The 21991-nt window shown below is 40.5% G+C and overlaps 1 protein-coding gene across 3 annotated transcripts; it reads left to right on the forward strand.

Annotated features, from left to right (window-relative positions):
- Positions 1-108: 108 nt before the first annotated feature.
- LONRF3 (LON peptidase N-terminal domain and ring finger 3) lies at positions 109-21235 on the forward strand. Of its 3 annotated transcripts, XM_054839610.1 has the most exons (13): positions 112-874; positions 2217-2335; positions 2925-3047; positions 5233-5388; positions 6820-7063; positions 7761-7851; positions 11046-11160; positions 11584-11705; positions 12391-12549; positions 13589-13751; positions 14555-14704; positions 15454-15614; positions 16575-21235. In XM_054839610.1, the coding sequence occupies exons 1-12, from the start codon at positions 241-243 to the stop codon at positions 15610-15612; spliced, it is 2235 nt and encodes a 744-aa protein (XP_054695585.1). In that variant the 5' UTR covers positions 112-240; the 3' UTR covers positions 15613-15614; positions 16575-21235. The 3 variants fall into 3 exon arrangements, with proteins under 3 accessions (XP_054695588.1, XP_054695587.1, XP_054695585.1); XM_054839613.1 differs by lacking the exon at positions 5233-5388 and having other exon boundaries at positions 109-874; XM_054839612.1 differs by lacking the exon at positions 5233-5388 and having other exon boundaries at positions 110-874; positions 15454-21235.
- The last annotated feature ends 756 nt before the right edge of the window (positions 21236-21991 follow it).

Raw genomic sequence — 21991 nt, forward strand, 5'->3', positions numbered from 1 at the left:
CGCTGTCGGCGCGTTACAAAACCGCCTGGTTTTGTAACAACCTGCGGGCGCTGCCCAATGAGCGCCGCCGCCCGGCGTCACGTGCCCGCCTTTATATAAGCGGCGGCGGCGCGGGGCGCTCCCGGCGCGGGGCGGCAGCAGCATGGGCCGGCGGGGCCGCGCCGCGCCCGCGCCCTCTCTGCCTCCGCGCCCCGGCGCCCCGCACCGCCCGCCCTGCTAGAGGCGCTGCCCGCCGCCGCCATGGGCTCCCACCTGCCGCCGCAGCAGCAGCGCCCGGAGCCCCAGCTGGTGCTGCAGCTGGCGGCCGGGGCTCTGCAGGCGCAGAACTTGGAGCTGTCGGGCGGCGGCCTGGGGCCCGAGTGGCAGGTGCTGCTCGGGCGGGCCGACGCGCTCGCCTATGGCGGGCGGCTGCACGAAGCCCTGCCGCTCTACCAGCTGGCGTCCCGCCACCAGCAGCTGCGGGCGGAGCAGCTGGAGAAGCTGGTGGAGTGCCTGGCGCAGAGCGTCCGGATCAAAGAGGGGCTGCCCGCCGCCGGGAGCGGCCCCCCACAGCCCCGCGAGTGGGACGTCTTCAGGTGCCGCAAATGCCAGGGCTTCCTCTTCGAGCCCGTTTCCTTGCCTTGCGGACACACGTTCTGCAAAAAGTGCCTGGAGAGGGACCGGGCGGCCGAGTCCCGCTGCGTCCTGTGCAAGGAGGAGGGCAGCGCGGCGGCCGGGCAGCTCCTGCGGGTCAATGTCATCCTCAGCAACCTGCTGGCCAAGTGGTTCCCCTGCCAAGTGAAGGCTTCGCAGCTCAGGCACGAAGGGAACCTCCTGTACAAGGAGAAGAAGCTCCAAGCCGCCCTGCAGAAGTACAACGAGGCGGTCAGCCTAGGTAACGGCTCCCCCTTCCCCGACGCCTGCCCCCGAGCGCCGTGGGGGACGCGCTCTCCGCCGGCCGCCGCTCCGGGCGCAGTGGGGGGGGTGTGAGACAACTTTCCACCGGCCGGGGCTCGCCGGCGGCCGCTCCGGCGCGTCTCGCCCCGCCGACCCCGGGCCTGGACCGGGGGCAGCCCCCGCGCCCGGGAGTGTGCCGGGTCCGCACTCCCGCCTGCCGCCGGCTCCCCGCGGTGGGCGGCCGCCGCCCGGGCCGGGTCCGGGACGTGTGGCGGGGGCGGCCCGGAATGGGGGGGAGAACCCCGGGGAGGGGCAGGGGCTCTTCGGCCCGCGGCGAAACTGGGTCAGGAGAGCAGCGGTTGCGTAAGCCGGAGCCTGCGGTCCTGCCGGGCTCCCCGCAGGCCGACGCCGTTGTGTAACCGGCGGGGCCGCCTCGCCCGGGGCATCCCGCCGCTCCCCGGGAAGGGCCGTCGCCGGGCGGGTCCGCTGGGCGTAGGGTGGCCCCGGCGACCACCGCGAGGGGCGGAGGAGCCGCTCGGCAGCCGGGCGGGAAGGAGGCGGCGGGGACGGGTGTCGGGGGCGGGCGGCCGGGCGGGCTCCCCGCGGCCGGCTGGCTTCCCGTGCCCCGCCGCTGTAAACAGGGCTTGTGCGGGGAAAAGTTGTGATGCGGGGCCGTTTTAATCGGGTTTGAGGAAAAGGCGCTAAGGCTGCGCGTAGTAAGAGGAAATTAAAGGCAAGGTGTCAGGGGTAAGAGTTTCATTTAAATGGAGGAGTATTCCAAACAAAGCGTACAGCCTTAATCCAGCGCACGTTACGTGCTGATGCTACAACACGCAGTGTGTGTAACTAGGAGATCACTTTTCCTGCGCTGCTGTGGTGTTGTCTGATTCTTGGGAGTTGTCGCTTGTTTTCCTGTGTTGAGCTGTGGCACGAAAAGAGCCTTATGTATCATTTAAAAACTTTGATGCTAAAAATTTTGAAACTCCTCCCTACGGTACGACAGCATTCCTCTTGCCGCCTTCGATGTCTCCTGTATGTTTCTGTCGACCAACTGATCCTCAGTCAGAGCTGTAATTTATTGTGTGAGCATCTCAGCATTTATTTATGCAGTGTTCCCTGCCGTTATATAATACACAGCTGACGTTTTGTCTGGAGTTGCCCAAAGAGGCTTCCAGATTTTATTTAGTATGTAATTATTTTAAAACTGGATATTTTCTGGGTTTGTACAACTTGGAAGCACCAACGTGTGTTTATTTTAAAAAAAAATTAAATTAGGGACTAAAGCTTATGTAACTAACTTTTCATTTACATCAAACAACCAATTTTTCTGTTTCCTACAGCTCCAAATGACCACTTACTATACAGCAACCGGTCCCAGATAAACTCTACTTTGAAAGCTTGTGAAGATGCGTTGCATGACGCAGAAACAGCCTGCAAACTCCAGCCGTACTGGTTGAAAGTAAGTTCTGACTCCGGCTGTACTTTGTTTTAAGACCCTGACACTACCCTGACAGAAAACCATTAGAATGGTCAGACAGCTGAATCTGAGGGAGGATTCAAGTCCTGTAATTTCTCGGACTCCTGTGACTTACAGGCATTTAACTATGATATTCTTGAGCTTCCTGGGGTGAAGGAAGAGAGTGATAATCCTGGAGGATGAGCTAACGCTATTGTTGTTGACCTGGATGAATCTCAAGTTCATGAACTCTCTCTAAAAACTGAATGCTCGGCTTCTATCATCCTATCAGGACATAATGACTGGTTTAGTTGATTAATGTAGGGGAAGTAGATTTCTTCAAGGTCTGTTGTGCTCAGGTGATGTTAGAATCATACTGGCTTGAGTTAGAGAATATCCCAGTTCTGCCTGTAAGTTTTCAGGAGCCTTGTGGTTAAAAATCCAGGCACTGGTGGTATAAGAGACAGACAGAGTCATTCTCCCTGCCTAACTTTTTCTTTTCCAGAAAGATCTTTTTTAATTTCATTGTTTTTATTGCATATTCTCATGACAAAAGAACAAAAGCTGCAACTATGGTTGTGTTTCATTGCAGGGTCACCTAAGGAAAGGACAAGCATTAGCTAATCTGGGGAAAACAGAAGAAGCTTTAAGAGAGTTTCTATTCTGCCTTGCTCTAGATACGGGGAACAAGACGGCCAAGTCTGAGGCACAAAAGGTGAGTTCCCTAAATCATCTGGAACTGCAGTATTGTTTTCAGTGGCCTTTCTTAAGGAGGATAAGAATTTTTGCTTCTCTTTTCCCCTCTCTCTCGTTACTGCAAAGAGCTGGATGGAGACCCCTATCCAGACTGTTGTTCAAATTTGATTTATGTGTATTGCTTACTTGACGACAGGGAGGTAGCAAGAAAAAATACTCAGCAGGCGCTATGTGGAAACAGTTACTCATGGTGTTAGCATCAGCAAATTTGAAGCAAAGCTGAATTGTTAATAATTGCCACCCACAGACTATTGTGATTCTTTACAGTCAAATTTCTAATCTGTTTCCTAGCTTGGCGATGTGTTACCAATGACAGAGTGCAGAAGAGGGGGAGTTGCTATTGAGTGTTGTATCAGGCCATTGACTGGCGGAACGCAACACGCAGCACCCGTCAAACTCCGCTTGGGAGCAGCAGCTCTCTTCCTACCGCCAATCGTGCTGTGCGGAGTATCGTGTGTGAAGGAGGCGTGAAAGGAAACAGTCAACAAAAGAAGAGCTGTTTTAAAATAGTTTTTAAAGGTTGCTGATAATTAATGCTAAATAAGCGACCAAATGGATCTGCAGTGAGGCTTTTTTCAATAGCAGCCTAAGGTGTGGTGTGTGGATTCTTAAAATGGCTTTTCTGAAGACTGCTCTGTTTTACACACCCCTCAAATCTGATTTCCCGTGAATCAGTGAGTGTTTTGATATTTGACCATTTTTTTGTTGTTGTCGTAGCTAAAAGGCTCTGTGTCGCAGTGATAGCTTATAGTAATAAAAATGTAATAGTTCTATTTTCCTTGTAGTGAATTTTCTTTTATGGCAGTACATTTGTGCTTTTCTCTATCGGTGGCAGGATGGGAACTTTGGAGTTTGTGTGTGCTGTGATATGTAAGGCTTTCTAAAAGCACAGCAGAATGCTTACAGTAAAGCACTGTTCATGACTGTAACTGAGAGACTATAACCTGTAGTGCAATCAAATTTTTATCTCACTTTGTATATGGTTGAGATTTCCATCTCCTGTGAGTCTTTTGTCACTGGTATTTGGGGATTTTAGGTGATTGGTTTTTTCCCCAGTTGGGTTCCATGCAGCCTTTCACTGTCATTGTGTCATTATTTGTTCTCATAGTCATGCTGGGAGACTTCCTGTGCACTAGAGCAAAAAAAGCAGGAACAAATGGATGTGTTTCTAAATTCTGACTCCAAATAGCCTTATCCAAGACACCTAATTTCTGAGCAGTGGGGTTCTGAGAAAAACTAGCTTCTTATGACTGAAAGAATTACTCATGCACTCATCAGACACAGAGTTCATCCATGATGATTCTACTGGGTCATTTCCAAGGCTGTTTGCATAACAATGACATACTACATTTTACCAAATTCTTTGGGTGCAGCTGTGATGTTCTGCTTGTATTAATTGTCTGTCCACGTTAGTTTTGACATAGTGTGATCCTGTGGAATCCTTTTTGGCTTAAAAAGAAACCTTAGCTGTCGTGTGGCTTCATCGAGCATCAGCAGGATCACCTCAGTAGTACGTTGAAATTAGTTTTTGAAGTGTGAATCTTCCATTCAGCTCTGTTTCTTTCCTTAAATAATCATCTGATAAGCTATGCCGTACAAGTAGCTACAAGCTGCTACTTGAAACAGATTCAGTTATTTTCTGATAGCAAATGAAGAAATAGCGTTTTTCTACTATCTACATCTTTTTTGTATTCCCACATAAGTGAATTAAAAATAGCTACAGTTTACAATATCAGAGACATTTACTTAACTTGGATTAAGCCTGTGAGATGAGTGCTTTCTGTAGTAGTAAACTCCAGTGAAAGCTTCTGATGTGCAGCAAAAAACATATGTGAGAAAGATGTTAGTAACTTCTGGTGAGCTCTGCAGTGCAGGACAAAGAGAACAAAGGTGTGTGTGTCACATCAGAGAACGGTTAATAACTTGATGGGCTGATTTAACTCTGAAAATGTCTCTTGCTGTCTGTTTGGCCTATATTGCATTAGCTCTTGCATTTCTTTTTGTTCTTACCCTAGTTTTAAGGGCTCTTTAAATGGTTTTAACAAAATCAAGGATGCTTCTTTCAGCTATTCCCTTACTTGCTTTTTCATTTAGAGGTTGCAAGGAAGGAACTAAGCAGTGAAGTATTCTGTTTTATATCACAGCTTCTACTTAGTTTGTTTTCACTCATCCCGGGAAATGCTCAGGAACACTTACCCGATATCCTGCAGCTGTTGTCACATCACTCTAGATTAAAGGGGAATCTCCTAAATTCAGTGGGATCTGGAGGCACCAGCCATAACCTACAGAGGTTGCTCAAGGTAAAGATCAAGTCTGATGTGTGGTTCTTAATTTGTTGTGTGTTTTATGTTCACGTTGGGAAGCCTTCTCTCCTTTTCACCTCTGGGAGATAGGAGGGTACGTTTTCTGAGATTTTTACTGAGGTTTCAGCAGATACAAACCAATGTTGACTTACTGAAGTCTCTTTATCCAACTTCTTTTCCTTTAATAGAAGTCCTCTGTTGTTGTTCTGATAAATTTTATGCCAGAATTGAGTGGGTTCTATTCCTGTAACTGTCTTTAGCTCTTCCAAGTAGTTGGTAGTGGGAAAGGGCCTCTGAAGATTGCATTAGATACCCTTAAAAGCTGTGAAATACTAAAATCTAGGGTTTCAGCTGGAGCTGTAACTGATGATGTCAGTGACAAAATCATTCTGCATTCAGATTCTGTACACAGCTTAGAGGTCATTGTAGAGCCACATAAGATATATTGGCTACTCCGTAAGTTTGCTTTCACAGCCATGGTTTTGTAAGTGGCTGTGGAGGTTTACGTTCATGGGTTTGTAAGGACCACTTTTGCTTCACTGCAGCCTGAACTTCGAGGATAGGTTTTACATATACTGTACGTGTAGGAGGAAACTTCATTAGTCCTTACAAACAAAAACGGTAGGTTTTGAACAGCCTTGTTGAGACTGTTAAGAACAGTCAGTGACATTGCCTTCTGGAAAGGCTATTAGGATATTCTAACAAGAAATCCTTTTGTATGACCCTTTTGTGAAGTCATCTGAGGGACAGTTCACTCATCTTTCTGCATGTTACACATCACCACAGCTCCTGATCACAATCCACAGTATCTGCTTTCAGGTTCATCTGGGGAGTTGATGTGACAAGCTGATAGGTGATGTCCCGTGTCCTGGCTGCTTATGGGTTGTTCTGTAGCCATAAAGGGATAAAGGTTGATCATTTTATCCTTTGTGAAAGAATCTGTCTCGCTAAAGGAAGCTCTGTGCATTTTCTCTGTTATAAATTGTGTGTGCTTATACTGCTTCCTTAAAATAAACTGGCATTGTTTTGGTTGTTTTGATGGCTAATACCATCATGATGATATAAACAATATGCATTTTTCCTTAGATTAAGTAATAACAACATATTTAACCTGAGATCTACCCACATTTCTGCCTGCATCAAGTTTCATGACCAAGCTATGAAGCCACTCATAGGGGCTGAAAATATTGAGTGCCATGGTGGGGCTGGGGCAGGGGGGACACGACACGGATGGTGGGAGGGGAAATAGTTTGCTTTTTTTCTCCATTAAAATCAGGCCCTGACACAGCAATTCTCAAACTGTTGCTTCTTGACATATAAAGTCCTTCCTGGTGATAATATTAAAGACTTGTGATGGGTTTGGGTGATTTTTTTTTCCTTACCAAGTTGTTGGAAGGTTGGTCTAATGTCAGTCCTCTCTTCACACAGGTAAATGTGGAACAGAAAAAGGGTTTTCCCATTCAAGAGGAACCAAACGTAACTACTTCTGGTAGCTTGAGGAAATCTATACAAATTACAGAGATCAAAAAGGACTGCTCAGAGGAAGAGAACAAACTCACCTCCGTGCCAGAGTCTGCCTTCCTCCTTTCTGAGAAGTGCAGCCTCCTGAAAAGGAAGTGCTGCTCAGAGGAGATGCGAAATGCGGAGGTACCCTGCAAGCTGATGAAGAAAGGTATGTTTAACTATGCACGGCGTAAGTTCCGTGGCATGCAATCAGTGGAAATCTTGCTTTTATAGAACTTAGAGGAAGAGGGTCCAGATTACACTTTGGCTTTTATATTTTCTCTTAAGCCTAATCAGGGCTTGATGTGGAATCTTTCATGTATGTTAAAAAAAAAAAAAAAGGTTAATCTTAAAAGGGGGCTAAGAAGGTTGGGTCAAGTGCTTCTTTATCAGCAGAACTCTGAATCTTTTAAGGAGCATCAATGTCACACGTGGTCTTAGCACTTTCAGGATCAATTTTTAAAAAGTTTGTTTAAAAGCACATATTCTGCTTGTTCATGATAGCTGGCCTTGTTTTCATGCTGTGGGATGTATTTACAAAGGTATGACAGAAGAATTTGTCTCACTTTAGACTTCCAACACTAATAAAAAATGTTTTGACATTAATTGTTAATGCAAGGCTAAATTCAACCCTTTGTAAGTGGGTATAATGTCATCAAAATTAAAGGGAAATATACTGATTTGTGCCAAGGCTGAATTTGATGCTTTGCATAGAAATTATTGTAATGATGCTTAATGGTTCAGTGACTTGCAAGTATATACAATACACGTTTAAATATTGGGTGCTGCTTGTAGATACATGGAATATTATTGTGTTTACATAGTTCTGTTCAATTACATTACAATATGTTTTTTGTTATTGATAGATACAGTTGATACTAAGGGAAATAGTACTGGACAACATATTCCATTTGAATTTGTGGATCCGTCAGATTTGGACTGTTCCCTGTGTATGAGGTATCCATTGTTTTCTCATGGATGTCTTTAGCTTTTAAGAGATCTTTCCCTTTTATGACCTAGAGATGTTCTTGTTCATTTGGTACTTATTTTTCCCTTAGTTAAAAATTAGTTTTTATTAGTGTTGTTACTCCAGGCACGCATTTCTAGACCTTTTGTTCTGAACACTGTTGATGAACAGGAACTTTCTGATCTGCTCTAGGCTAGGGATTGTTTAGGAAAGGGTACGTAAGGGTTAAGCGTGTTAGTCAAGGTGTCTGAAAGATTTCCTCTCACCACTTACACACGCCCACCCACTGACACACATAGTGCACAAAACCACAGTTTGTCCTTTGGAATCTGTGGAGCGGTGTATGATGATGTTATATAATGCACAAAACGGCTAAAGAGACCACGTCCAGTGAATATTCCAAGTCTGCTTGTAACATATTCTGCTGCTGCTATTGCAATAGGAGGATCTTGCAAGTAAACAAGAGGATGTTTTTCCTCTGTTGCTTAAGAGATGTGTTCCTTAGCTTACTAAGGCCATCACTCCATTTGCTTGATGGTCTCTTCTTCCGTTTTTAAACCACAGTTATTCTTGGGGACAGCAATGACTTGATAAAACCAGTAGGAGTTGTCAACTACATCTATTTTACTGCTTGTTTTGCAAAAAGCTTTTAACTTTGGCAAATATGCATGTGGGGTTTGGTTACTGCCTTAGAAGGAAATATTGGGAAGGTGTTTCACGGGGGTCTTGACCTCTGCAGTGAGTGTTGCTTAGGTTTGTCTTTTTAATTACCCAGATTTATCAGTAACTCATGTCGGGGTTAGTTTTGCGCTATGTTTTAAATTCTTAAATAGCAGATAGCCTCTTCACGGACTTCTTTCTGAAGGCCTGTGCTTTGAGTAATCTGGATTTGCTTTGTTTTGTTGTTTGTATGCGGGGAGCTTCAATTTATTTGAGACAAACTGAAACCTTTGGGGGAACAACTGCTGTGTTGTTTGATTTGCTTCTGCTTGGAATAAATCCGATCTGTCCCCCTCTCCCTCTGTCTGCCTACAGCTGAAACATGCTCCAAAAGTTTATACAGCTGTCAAAACACTTGATACTGCTAAGAGCAAAACTTTCCTCTAACAGAAAGCCACACAATTACTCTTAGCTGGTTTTAATAAGTCTGCATGTTTATGATCATTATGTTCACAAAGCATTTTTCAAGATGCTTTTAATAAAATTAATTTGCCCTACTTCCTCATCCTCTATGTTAAATCAGAAACAGCCAAACTACAATACGTTTGTAAAGGAATTAGCTCGAGGATGCCCTTACAGTACAGAGGATGGTGATGCTGATCTTGTAATTGCGGTCACAAATACAGGCCTTGCATCTAGAAGGCTGTTAGCTTTGTAACATCACTGCAACAACAAAGGCTTGTGCTCAGGGAAGCTGTCACCAGATCTCTTTCTTGCTATTAATGCAGATTGATTATAATTATTTCCTGCCATGTTCTTCAGAAGTATTTTAGGGATTTGGATCCTGAGATACTTTGGACTAATTACCTAGTAACCTACTGACCTGTTCACAATTAACTGCAGGAGCTTTTATTAACCTATTTGTCTGATGAAGTGGCCAAAATGTTATTGATCTAAATTTACTCCAGCAGCAAGCAGAAAATAAAAAGTAATAGTCAAAGCAACATACTGGTGAGAAATGAAGGAGCATTACTCAGCAGGAGTGAATATTTAGTTTCTGCTGTTAGAATAGCTTAAAATGATGTCATGAGAAATCTTGATGTATAGTGTTTCTTTCTGCAAGTCATGAGGCTTGGTCCAGGTCCCCTTAGAGTCATTGGAAAAATCTGCTGCTGGTTTTTGTGAGAGCTAGAGCAGCGTCATGCATTTTAACAGGAATTTCTGGTCTTTATGCTAACACTTTAGATCAATAAGTCACTACTAAATAATTACATATGCAAACCAGTGCTTACTGAAACATACTGTAGAATTCTCAGTATTTTACATAGTTTAAAGCAATAAGGTGCAGTGAAGTTTCTGTTCATAAAACAATTAACAAGGGTTTTCAATTATTCAGTCAAGTTGCAGTAAGATAGGTGTGGTATTTTAGATACTTCTTCATATGTTCTCTTGCTTAAATGTCAATGTTTATAGTAACTAATGACATTTAATAAACTGGCTATGGCAATCTTGTTAAGAGCCCATTACGTGCTTAAATACACTCATCTTGTTAAAGATGCTAATAAATGTGGGTTTACATATTTATAGTTTCCACATGTATAATAGAACTTAGTATAGTATTTTGATAAACTGTAATATTTTAAAGTAAACATTCACTTAAATTATAATTAGACGGATATTTGAGACCTTAAAATGCTTAGACAGTATGTTGTAAAATACAGTATATGCCAAACAATTTCTAGTTTTGAATGGTTTCTATTAAAAAAAAATCCATATTATTCACATCTCCTTAAGGTACTTATTGGCAAGGAAACATCACTTTGCAGTATCACGTAATCATAATCAGTAAAAAATCCTTACACGAAAATAAGTGTCACAGGTACTTGCAATGGGTAAAGATTAGATACTATGATACTTTGAAGATCTGGTCTTAAATATTTAAATATTTTCTAGAAGAAACACAAACCTAGTGTCACTCACTTTTCAGAAAAGCAGTCATTTGAAGGTTAAAAATTGTCTATTCCAACAATGCTCCTTTCCAAGTCCACATTAGAGTTGGCCATAATAGTTTATTGCAATCACTTATGTGGGCTATTACCGCAAATAGCTATTTTGTGCTTAGCTCAACACATACAAGTAATCACATGATTTCCACAGTAATAGTTGTGCAAGTATTGCTCAATTTCATTAGAAAAAGTCAGATGGTCCAACTTCTGCTTCTATTTATTGCTCATATAGAGGGAAATTAAATCCTGGCTTGTTGGAAGTTAATGGCAATATTGTGTCTCACCCTCACTGAAATCGGAGTTCATGGGCTGCCTTTCATGTTAGGTGGCAATAAGAAAGTCTGCAAGCTGAATAAATAAAAAAGTTGGTTGAAGAAATGAAAAGCAAGGAAAAACTTTATCCCTGGAGTAGTCAGTAGTTAAATTAGTGAATGAAGACAGCTTTTTTGGTAGCAGCTTTTTCCTAAACTTTGGTAGAAGATATTGTTGTCTTTTTGTTGTTGGATTTTCCAATCCAGGCTCTTCTATGAACCTGTCACTACACCCTGTGGACACACCTTCTGTCTGAAATGTCTTGAGAGATGCCTGGATCACAACCCAAAATGTCCCCTGTGCAAGGAAGGGCTCTCAGAGGTATTGAAGCTTGGATTTTCTCGGCATAAATTCAAGGGCACGGCATAGAATCGAGTAGCACCTTCAGAAACCTTCGCTATTTCCCAACTCAAAATAAATATTACATAACTTAAGAAAAAATGTGACTTTTAAAAAGCTCTTGTGACTTAGAAAGCACAGATAGTCTCCTCTCCTCAAACCTGAGGGCCAGACCTGTACTTAGAAAATCTGTAGGTGATTTTACTTCCCAGATTTCCCAAGATGATGCCACAGGGAATCGTTCAATAAACAACGGTTCGGTGGCAGTGCAAGCTTAAAAGATTATTTTGATTTGCTACAGACATAAGAGAATGGAGCTAACGGATGACTACCTTGTGCATAGGCACCATACACTTTGCAATGCTGTGCATTATCTGTAACTGCTTGCGTGTGTTTTTGCTGCAGTGCTTGGCTATGAGGAAATACTGTAAAACAGTACTAATGGAGGAGTTAATAGCAAGATATCTTCCAGAGGAACTCACTGAAAGAAGAAAGATTTATGAAGAGGAAATAGCAGAGCTTTCCAAGTATGTAATCCATTTATGTAAAATCCAACCTTTAATACTACTGCTGTTAGCTGATGAGTGACTCCTGCTGCTGTGGAACACGAGCTAAGATGCTGACAAAGGAGCTTCTTTCTTGGTATCGTGTGATTTCAAAGAGAACAGGCTCCAGGTGAAATTGTGCTTTGAGTTAGCATAAAAACTGGACACTGCGCTAAACAATAAACAGAAGCAGAAGAAATCCAGAAGGATGCTTTATAAACAAAAGATTGCTTTAGAAAGTAGCGTGGTTGCTTTTGGGGACTCTCCATGAAAGCCTCAGAGTGAGACAATAGGTGGAAGTAGTCTCACAGGCTGGGGGTTGGAACGTACTGGGTAGGGAAGAAATGGGATTAAGGAAAACAAAGTGAATAAAAGCAATAAGAGAGATGCATTAATGATCTCACTAGCAAAACCAGAAAGCATAACTAAAAATGCTTCTGCTAATAACTGGTGTATCACTTTCCATATTATCTAGTCAATGAAGGGGAAGAATAATCTTAGTTTTTACTTACTCCATTAAGGATTTTATTCTAAACATGTTATAATTTCTATTTAAAGATATCATAATTTTAAATAATATGTTCTAACTTAAAATGTATTTTTTACCTTGTCAGAGTTTGGTAAAATGTCATATCTGATTTTTCCTTCCTTTCTTTCTTTCTTACAGCCTAAATAAGAATGTTCCTATATTTGTCTGCACAATGGCTTATCCTACAGTCCCATGCCCTTTGCACATCTTTGAGCCGTGTTACCGCCTGATGATTCGAAGGTGCATGGAGACTGGCACCAAACAATTTGGGATGTGTATCAGTGACCCTGTAAAGGGGTGAGTGAGCAGCGTGCTCGGACCATGTGTTGTATCCCACTTGGTCTGGAGCAAGTCCCTTCAGAGAGGTGCAGAAAGGTCCATGGCTATAATATCTGTGGTAGTTTTCCAGCAAAGAAAATTTCTTCCTAATCGCGCCAGTTAAAGACATTGAGAAGACTGAAGTTTCCCTCTTGAGCGCTTAGCTTCTGACTAATATGACTTGAAACCCATTTTTCTTGAAACACACGTAGCTAGTGTGTATTATATGAAGTTGAGCTGCAGACCTCTTGTAATACATGAAAAGGAACTGTATTTTCTACTGTTTTGAAATCTGTTGAATGCTTTGGCACAAGAAATCACATTGAAATGGCAGTAAGGTGCGTTGGTGTGTTTAGTTTTTTCTAAACTACAAAAAGAAATAGCTAAGCTAGTGGCATACCTTTCTGTCCTCACTGTTCTGAATATAGTGGAGGCCGCAGAGGTACAGCAGGACCTTCTTAAGGACTGGCTGAGCATTGACATTGAAGTATTTACAGTCAGTCTTAGGTAATTTGACCTTGTCTCTGTGTTTAGCTTTCCTCCCTTCTTTTTATGGTGTATACCTGCAGGATATGTATACACCAGAAAAAGTATGATGTACACAAAATGCACACCTACAAAGTAAAATCTGCTGAAATTGAGGGAGAACTCTTTTCTTTATAGTATTCATAGTCCTTGCGTAATTCTAAAATTCTGAATTACACTTACTCTTCTGTATGAATTGACTGACCACATTAGGGTTACAGAGAAAGTGTATAACTTTCAATTTCATAAGATGTTCTCTGTATTCCAAAACATGCAGTTAGTGTTAATCAGATTAGACAGCCTGAATCTTCCTGATAGTTTTGAAAACAATTGTGGAATAATTTGAACTATAGCAGGTCAGTACTATGAACAATAGAAATGAGCTGACACTGGTAAATACCTTTGTGGTGGGGACTGGCTGTATGGCAGTTCTGTGGGACTAAGGGTGGAGAGAATAAGACTTGTTTACTTGCTTTTGTTCTGATTTCAATAGGTTTGCAGATTATGGCTGCATTCTGGAGATAAGAAATGTTGAATTCTTTGCTGATGGCCGCTCTGTTGTAGATAGCATTGGCAAGAGGAGATTTAAGGTGATACAGCACAGCCAGCGTGATGGCTATAATACAGCGGATATTGAGTACATTGAGGATCAAAAGGTAAATTTAGAAATTCTAAGCACATACGTTTTCAGTGAGTTGTTCTTTGGTAGAACAGTATCTAGTAAAACAAATTTGTGGTATTCACTAACTGCTCATGGCTAAACATGGGAAACATAATAGTTACCACAAGCATGTGCACACACTGCCTATATACAGAAGAGTTTTTGCTAGAGTTTTTTAGCAGAAGACAAAACTAAGTGAATCCAGGATGAGATCTTACCACTCTTCTGGACAGAATAACTGCAGTTTATAAGCGAGGGGTGGGGAGGAACCTGCCTCTATTTGCATGAAGCCAATTAGAAAATTCCCACTCAGGTAAGAAGGAGCAGGATTGGGTCCACTACACCTTCAAAATTATTTACATTAATTTAAAAAAAATATATGTAGGCAAAGTATTCGGAGTGATACATGAGCTTTTGGTATACAATGGGAAGATAAAATGTCTACTCTGAGGAGCTGCTAATAATTAAATAAAAAAAAGTTTTGCATAATCTTTTCTTCTGTGTTGTATGATGTTTACATAAAGGTTTTTTCCTATAGGAATCCAGAAAGTGCTTGTTCTGCAAATAGGTGTCTTTGGTTTAGAAGACAGGATAAGAAACTGAAGGATTTGATGGATGGGGGGGGAGCAGAATAGGGGACACCAAACTAGCTTTCAGGATTTATCCCAGAACTCTCTTGGCGTGCTTTTCTTTTCCTTTCCCTACCCACCCCAGAAAATCCTAAAAATTAACGTCATGCCTTCCCCAACATGCAGACTGAACTAACAGTAACTTTCCCCCTCTCTTTACTCATTTCAGGTGCAAGGACAGGAGTATGCTGCATTACTTGTTCTCCATGATTCTGTCTATGATCAGGCATATATGTGGTTTAACTCCCTCAAGCAAGCACTCAAAAGTCGAATTCTCAGTCATTTTGGTCCAATGCCAGCTAAGGATCCTGACCCACAGGTATCCAGAATCGGTGGCTTATGTAACTTTTAGAGACAGAAATAGCAGGGATACCCGATAAGCTGGGAGGCATTGTGTTTTAGGAGGAAAATATGAATGTTCTTCATTATCCTGCATACGTAAGTTATGTTGCCATACACCAGTGGTAGCACAGTTAGGAACAAAAAACTTCGTATTTAATGTTGGTAACTTCCTGAGACTACTTAATTGACTGTATTAATCCCAGGAGACTTAAATGCCTCTTTGCCTACTCTACTTCCCCAATTAAGTGACTGAGAGAAAGTAGACAAGAGGAATCTTGGTACTCTCATTCAAAGACTGCAAATGGTAGGGATCCTAAAATAACAGAATATAACAACAGAAACTAAATATGAAGTAGTGTCATAACGTATGAAGAAGGGAGGCAGGAATCCCAAGGAACTGGGTCAATAATAACATGGGAACAAAATACATTAAATAAAAAAAAAAATATCTAGAAGGCCCAACTTATAAACTGTTGCTAGAAATAGAAATGCATCTTGCTTCTGCCTTCAACATCCTATTTTCAGGAAAGGTGCAACTTGGTTGTAATTTGTTTCAAGCAAACCTGTAATCACAAGCCATTAGGTTGGCAATGAAGTGACCTACTTGCTAGATTGCTATCAAAATACTGTGTTTTCGAAGTTAAATCTTCAAAACTAAGACCTTACCATCTGTATGTATCCTAAAATCTCTTTTTTTTTTTTTTTTTTTTTCCCTCCTGGTTGCAGTCTAACCCTAATGGGCCAGCCTGGTGCTGGTGGGTCCTGGCTGTCCTTCCACTTGAGAACAGAGCTCAGCTCCCTTTCCTTGCCATGAAATCCCTCAAAGACCGCTTGAATGGCATCAGACGTGTCCTTACATTCATGTCTCGTACAAGATCACGGTGATGGTGAGAAGGAGAGCTGTGAAGTCTCCCACAGTACTTGACTGTAGACTGTCTCTTGTAACTTCATCTAACTGCAATAATGTCTTACAGATTTGAGTGTCAGGATGTTTCAAGCCTGAATTTCAAAGAAAATGAGTTATTAAGAGCAAGGGATGTTTATGGATACTTTAATAGTTTCCATTTGGAACTCTGAGATGATTATTCAATCACTGCACTGCTAAATTAATAACAAATGTGATAGAACAAAAAGTGATCTTGTTTGCCATAAACCTTTTAAAAAGCTTAAGAGGTTTTTTAATTTATTTTATTTTTATTTTTTTAGTGGATAAAGGATAAACTGTGCAGTTTAATGTGAAGCAGAAATAATAATGTTAATGCATTATTTCAGTGAACTGCAAAGTCTTTTATTCCAAATGGTTCAGGTTTTATATAGCATTGTGTAAAATAATGTTCACAACTTCCGTTTGATAATTTATTTTTGCACTATGATTTTTTTGTTTCAAAATGTATATTATTTATGTGTTCATTCTCTAAAGGAAAGTGAGCTGCTCTATTTATTTACAGTGTTTTTACCCTGTATTTATGACTGGGGGCAAAATGATGATTCTAGCAGTGCACTAGCAAAACTGCTTTGATAATGTTTCAGATATTTGCGTTCAAATACTTTGAATGTTTTTCTACTTATCCCCAGTTCTACTGTAGCCTAAGAAGGATTTCCTCTCCAAAACAGCCTGCCATGAAGTTTTTGAATACACAGGTTATGTCTGAGAATATTCAAGCACAGTTGTTGGAGCTTGATCCTATGCTTGCAACTAGGCTCTTGCTGTCACAAGAGTCAAGCACATGCTTAACGTTGAAGCATGAGTGTTTAAGTGCTTGGGTAAATTCACGTATTGATCAGTTAACGGCAGTGGGAATTGGCCATAGTGGTGACAGAAGGATCTATCCCCTAATTTTTCACAGAACAGAGAATGACTCTGAGTTGAATTTGTATCTGAACTCTTTCTTGCAAGAATGGATAATGGCTACAAACAACTGCGAAGAAAGAGCCACAATATATGAAAAGCGGCTTCTCCTAAAGAAAACGGGAAGTACTAGTATCATTTCATTGTAGGTTACTACATAGATTTATTTTTTTGTTTTGTTTTTACATCAACTCTTGTTGCTGTTAAGATCAGTTTTATTTCTTTTTTTAATTATTTGATGGGATTTGGCTTTGGAGTGTGTGTATGTGGGGGGAGGGAGTTACTTTGAACTGTAGGACTCAGAGGGCAGTTTGTCACATGAGAAGGAATGTTGTAATAAATGCTATTTATTTCACCCCAATCTTCAGGTTTCTGTTAGCTTCAAATCTCTACCCAGCCATTGCATTTCTCTTAAGAGATTGGGTAGTGTTGCTAAAAATAAACTCCCAAGGAAAACAAGTGATTTTTAGCATGATTACTTCTGGCTATAAAGCAGGTAAAAATAGGGCAGAAATGAGAATACGAAGTATCTTGGGTTTGATTCCTTTTTTTTTTTTTTAATCAACAGTTCATATACTTGTTTTGCTGCTTTTATTGCTTTCAGTGTACTGCTCTCTGGGACTGATCTTGCCTCCATCTGACTTTGACTTTCACTGATTTCAATGTGAGCAGAACTGGGCCTTTTATTCTAAGCTACTGTTTTCCTTTTCAGTGGCAAAAAAAAAAATAGATTAAATTGAGAATGTTATGGAATGCTACAAACTTCTTTGTTATTTTTACCCACGGTAGCACTGTTTGCCATTCCATGCCTTTATGGAAAAATGTGGTAGAATTTAATGTCAATTTTCTGTGTGGTTTTTTTCCATCATCATCTCATCCATCAGAAATATTTATTAGTTAAAAGTAATTTCCATACTGTTTCCATAAAACTACCTTTGTTCCCCCTCATGTTAAATTCTATGGAACTTTTCCATAAGGGTACCAAAGAAACGAATGGAAGACAAACGTGTTTCAACCTTGTGATGCAAATGGCATATGTATCCTGTGTTTGCATTGAGCTACTCTAGAAATGCTACAACTTATTTCCATACTGCTAGATTGCTGCGCTTCTTCCCTAGGTGGTACTTTACGTGCTTCTCTGTAAACAATGTATAGAAATACATACATAGTCTGAACAATGACAAGTGTATGGTGGCTGACACCTGCTATGGCATTTGTCTTCATGAGTCAACAACAAAGTTATTTCTACTTGTTTGGAAGTGAAGCTGCATTAAATGCAATTCTTCCTTAAACCATTATGTATTATTGCATAACATAAGGGGCCCATATTGCTCCCATAGAAAAAAGCTGTCACTCTGTTACTCTTATCTGTGAGAAAAGGACCTTAAATATCTATTTTAAACTGTTTTCTCACTGACCTCATTGTTCTCTTTCCCTGCATGCCACATCTTCTACATACTCATATTCTGCCTATTTTGTTGATTTAGAAATTGGCAGGGAAAGAATCCTTGATTTTAAAAGTGAGTATTGTCTTTTCTATTACCCTTGAGTAAAGCTGCCAGGATTTCCTAAGCCGAAACTCATGTACGTGCCCTGTATCATGAATGCCCAGTGCATTTGTTGTAACCTGGAAACACTGGACCTACTGCATGTAATGCATACAGTTGATCTGTGTATGCACCACAAATTGAGCCCATCAGGAAAGTTCATCTGTACATGTGCAGTAGCATTCTGTCTGGGACTGCTCTATGGCCGCACATCCTGGATTAATAGCTAAAGTCTGCAAATTCCTTTAGAAGAAAAAAAAATATTGAGAAACAGATTTGCTAGAGAACACAAATCCAGTAAAAACTGGACAAGGAGTAGCCTTAGCCTTCAGTGAGTTGAGACAGTAAAGTTTCAGTAATGAGGTTTAAAAACAAAAAAAAAATCTTTTAGTTATGCCACAGTATTGCTCGTTTGTTTAGTTGTATTAATCAGTACAAGGATATAAATGCAAAATTTATTACAGGCATGAATAAACAGCTTTTAAAATACCTTCACTTTAATTATAGAAACAGAATATAGATCATATAAAATACTAATTGGGGGAGTATTTTATTTAAGCTTTTCACATCTTTCTAGACACCTAGTCTAGTCCCATAACCAGTCTTGCTCAGCTGTTAAAAAAAAAAAAAAAGTCCTGACTTGAACTTGCATTTCCTGTGGCCAGAAGTATTGATTAATCTTTGTTGGGAGGGCATGAGTAATGCGTAGGGTTCTTGCTAGTTCTTCAAAGTCTGTTTCCATTGACCCTAGATCACTGACTTAGGATTACTAAAATCAATAGAAAATTTTTTTATTTCCAAGCAAATGTGATCAGTCCCCCTCAGAAAAAAAAAAAAAACACAACCCTGGGGGGGGAATACAAAAAAGCAAGTTTTCTGGGATGGGGGCTGAGAGGGAACCAAGAACAGATCAAACTATAACTAAGTGCCAGTCTTTTAGGCAGTATCACCTAAACATCTCCCAGAGACTTCTTGAAAGTTTTAGACTTGCATGATAATAAGATACGGTTTTGTTAATTTGAAAACTCTTCACTTTTCTGTAAATGAAATATTTAACAAAATACGTTAAAATAAATAACAAAGACTGGCTGTATCACCTTTCCAAATCTCTGTACATATACGTTATATGGTTTCTAATTAAAAACAGAGAAGTTTTCTGCAGGAATTAATACTAATTTTTCATTCCCCTATATAGGCAGACATGACACAGAAAATAACTTTGCTTTGTCTTATATGTTCCTTTGTCTAGCAATAACTTAAGGGGTTATGTTTCCATGAAAATAGCCGTTATCTTGGCTAGCATGACTTGGCTGAAAGTAAAGGACTGGATTAATCAAGAAAAATCATGAAACCTTACAGTGAACTTGGACACAGTTGTGGAAAGTAGTTTTAATAATGAAATGATAAAATGGTGTGAGATAGGCCATTATCATGCTAAGTCTTAAGTGACATTCTGGTGTTAGTTGTAACAGTTCCTTTTATGTTATTTTTTTTAAGTGCTGATATCTTATCTTCCATTACTGTGTAGCACTAAGAGATACCAGCTGTCACACTGAATGGCTGACCTATTGCTTGGCCTATCCTTCTGTCCCGTATGACTAACAGAACACCTGAACCATGGATTTCTTAATCCAAAGATTATTTTAATCTAAAAAAAAAAAAAAAATCATGTGGATTTGGATGTAGCAGGTCTTGCTTAATCGGTGCTGTAGAGAAAGAGATTTATAAAATTTTGTTTTAGACAATCTTTTCATAGAATCATAGAATAGCAGGTTGGAAGGGACCTCAAAGATCATCTGGTCCAACCTTTCTTGGCAAAAGCACCCTGTCCAGCCAAATCATAAGTGTCCAATGTTGGGGAATCCACCACTTCCCTGGGGAGATTATTCCAATGGCTGATTGCTCTCATTGTGAGAAATTTTTCTCTTTATGATTTCTACTTGGTGCTGAAGTTTTACTGGTGTTTAAATTAATGATGGATAGGAGTTATATCTCAATGCACTGTTTAGGAATGGAGAACATGTTCACAAACTCTTATTTAAAAAAACCCATGTAAATTAACTACGGGGGGGGTTGTGCATAAAAGCCCAATGGAACTATATGCGCTTAGGGTAGTGCTCCCCATTCCCCCGAGTCCTACATCAGACGAACTCAGCCCCTGCTTAGTTCTCATCTAATTTGTCAGCTTCACAACCTAACTTGTAACTGGTGCAGCGCATGGTTTAGGATCTGGGGTTTATTCCAAAGCCCAGTAAATCACTGAAAGTCTTATAGCTAAAGAAAAATGGTTGTTTCGGCAAAGTCACTATTCTGAACCACCTTGCTAAATAAATATTGTCTGGGTACAAGAAACTAATCTGCTTAGACAGGATTAAAATGGTGGATAATAAAAAACCGAACTATTACATTGACTTACTCATCCAGGTATCATGTGAAGTGCTTACTAATGTTGGAGTTTCATAAGGTCTAAAGTAACCCTCACATAGAAGTGCCTGTATTCTGTTATTGCCATTCTTGAGCTTTTTAATAGAGTCATAGCCATATATTTTATAAATATAAACATATGCACCTTTAAATCTTTACATTCAATTTGCAGAACAAAGGTTTACAGAGCAGAAGTGTAGCAAAACCAATGTAATAGCTTCTATAATTCCCTGGTGAGGAACGGGAGAAGTACAAAAATGAGGAGCAAAAGACTATCTGTGTAAGATGTCTTAATTTGGCACCATATACTTGTCCAATTTAATTCCATCAAGCTATGTGGTTACAAGAGTGCCAGAAATATATCTATCAAGCCATTTTAAATAAAGTTTTGTGGACTTGTATATTCCATTTGTTTGTAAAACATCCTTTTGTGCACTGTAATGAACTTGAAATGAAACTTAAGTTATACTCTCATATCACTGAACAGAGTACTGTTCAGCTACCTCTACATAAGGTTGAAGTAATTTGTTTTTTTTCCAGATTTGTTCACATTGTCATATAAAATATATTTTAAAAAAAATCATAGTCCAAAGAACCTGTATGTGTTTGTAGATGTACTTATAACTATGTTGTACCAGCAAAGTCTGTGTGAAGAGTTGTTTGCTAATTAAAATTTTTGTGTTCTTTACTCTTTGGCTTGCATAACAAAGAACTACAGTGGTGAACAAATATTACACGTTAGCTGCTTTTTTAGGTGTGTTAGATAAAGGAACAAAGAGCAAATCCTAGATCCTGCAGTCACACACCAACACTTGATGTGAATGAACCAAACCATAGAAATGAAGTTGCTTAAACCTCATGATTTGTAAAGGACATCAAGTGCTTTTTTTCCTCTTTGCTGTAGTAAAGTAAGAACGATGGGAACTGAAGAGGGCCTGGCTTGCAGCACTACCATGCTCTTCTCTAGACTTTGGTACCTCTCATGCATTACTGTTTGCTTTACAGGTTTCTGTGATTTAAAACTATAACCGGGTTACCTTTTCCTTTACAGTCTCAGGCAAGAATGAATCCCAGCCACATTTAAGCTGCATCTGTGAGGCGATGAAAGGACTATTTTCAGTGAAGCCCCCTTAACAAGAAGTTCCGTAGGATTTTTCAAAGCCTTTAACTTTATAGAAAAAGCTAGAGAATAGTCTTATTCATAAACCTAGCATCGAGAGGAGTGACTCTGTGTCTTATTCTACTAAAAATGTGAAAGAGTTGCCAAAAATTTTGAAAGTTACGTATGTACGGGCTAATCCTTTTGCCTGTCAATTAAGCAAGATGTAGCACGCTTGTGAGTTGCTGCCTAAGTCCCAACCACCACTGGTATCAGAGGTTGGCTTGCTGGTCTCTTACGTAAGCTTGTTCAGGCCCTGCATTTATTTTAGAATCCAGGGCCCAG

This window comes from Grus americana, chromosome 12 (assembly GCF_028858705.1).
Source record: "Grus americana isolate bGruAme1 chromosome 12, bGruAme1.mat, whole genome shotgun sequence".
In the NCBI taxonomy this organism is placed as follows: Eukaryota; Metazoa; Chordata; class Aves; order Gruiformes; family Gruidae; genus Grus; species Grus americana.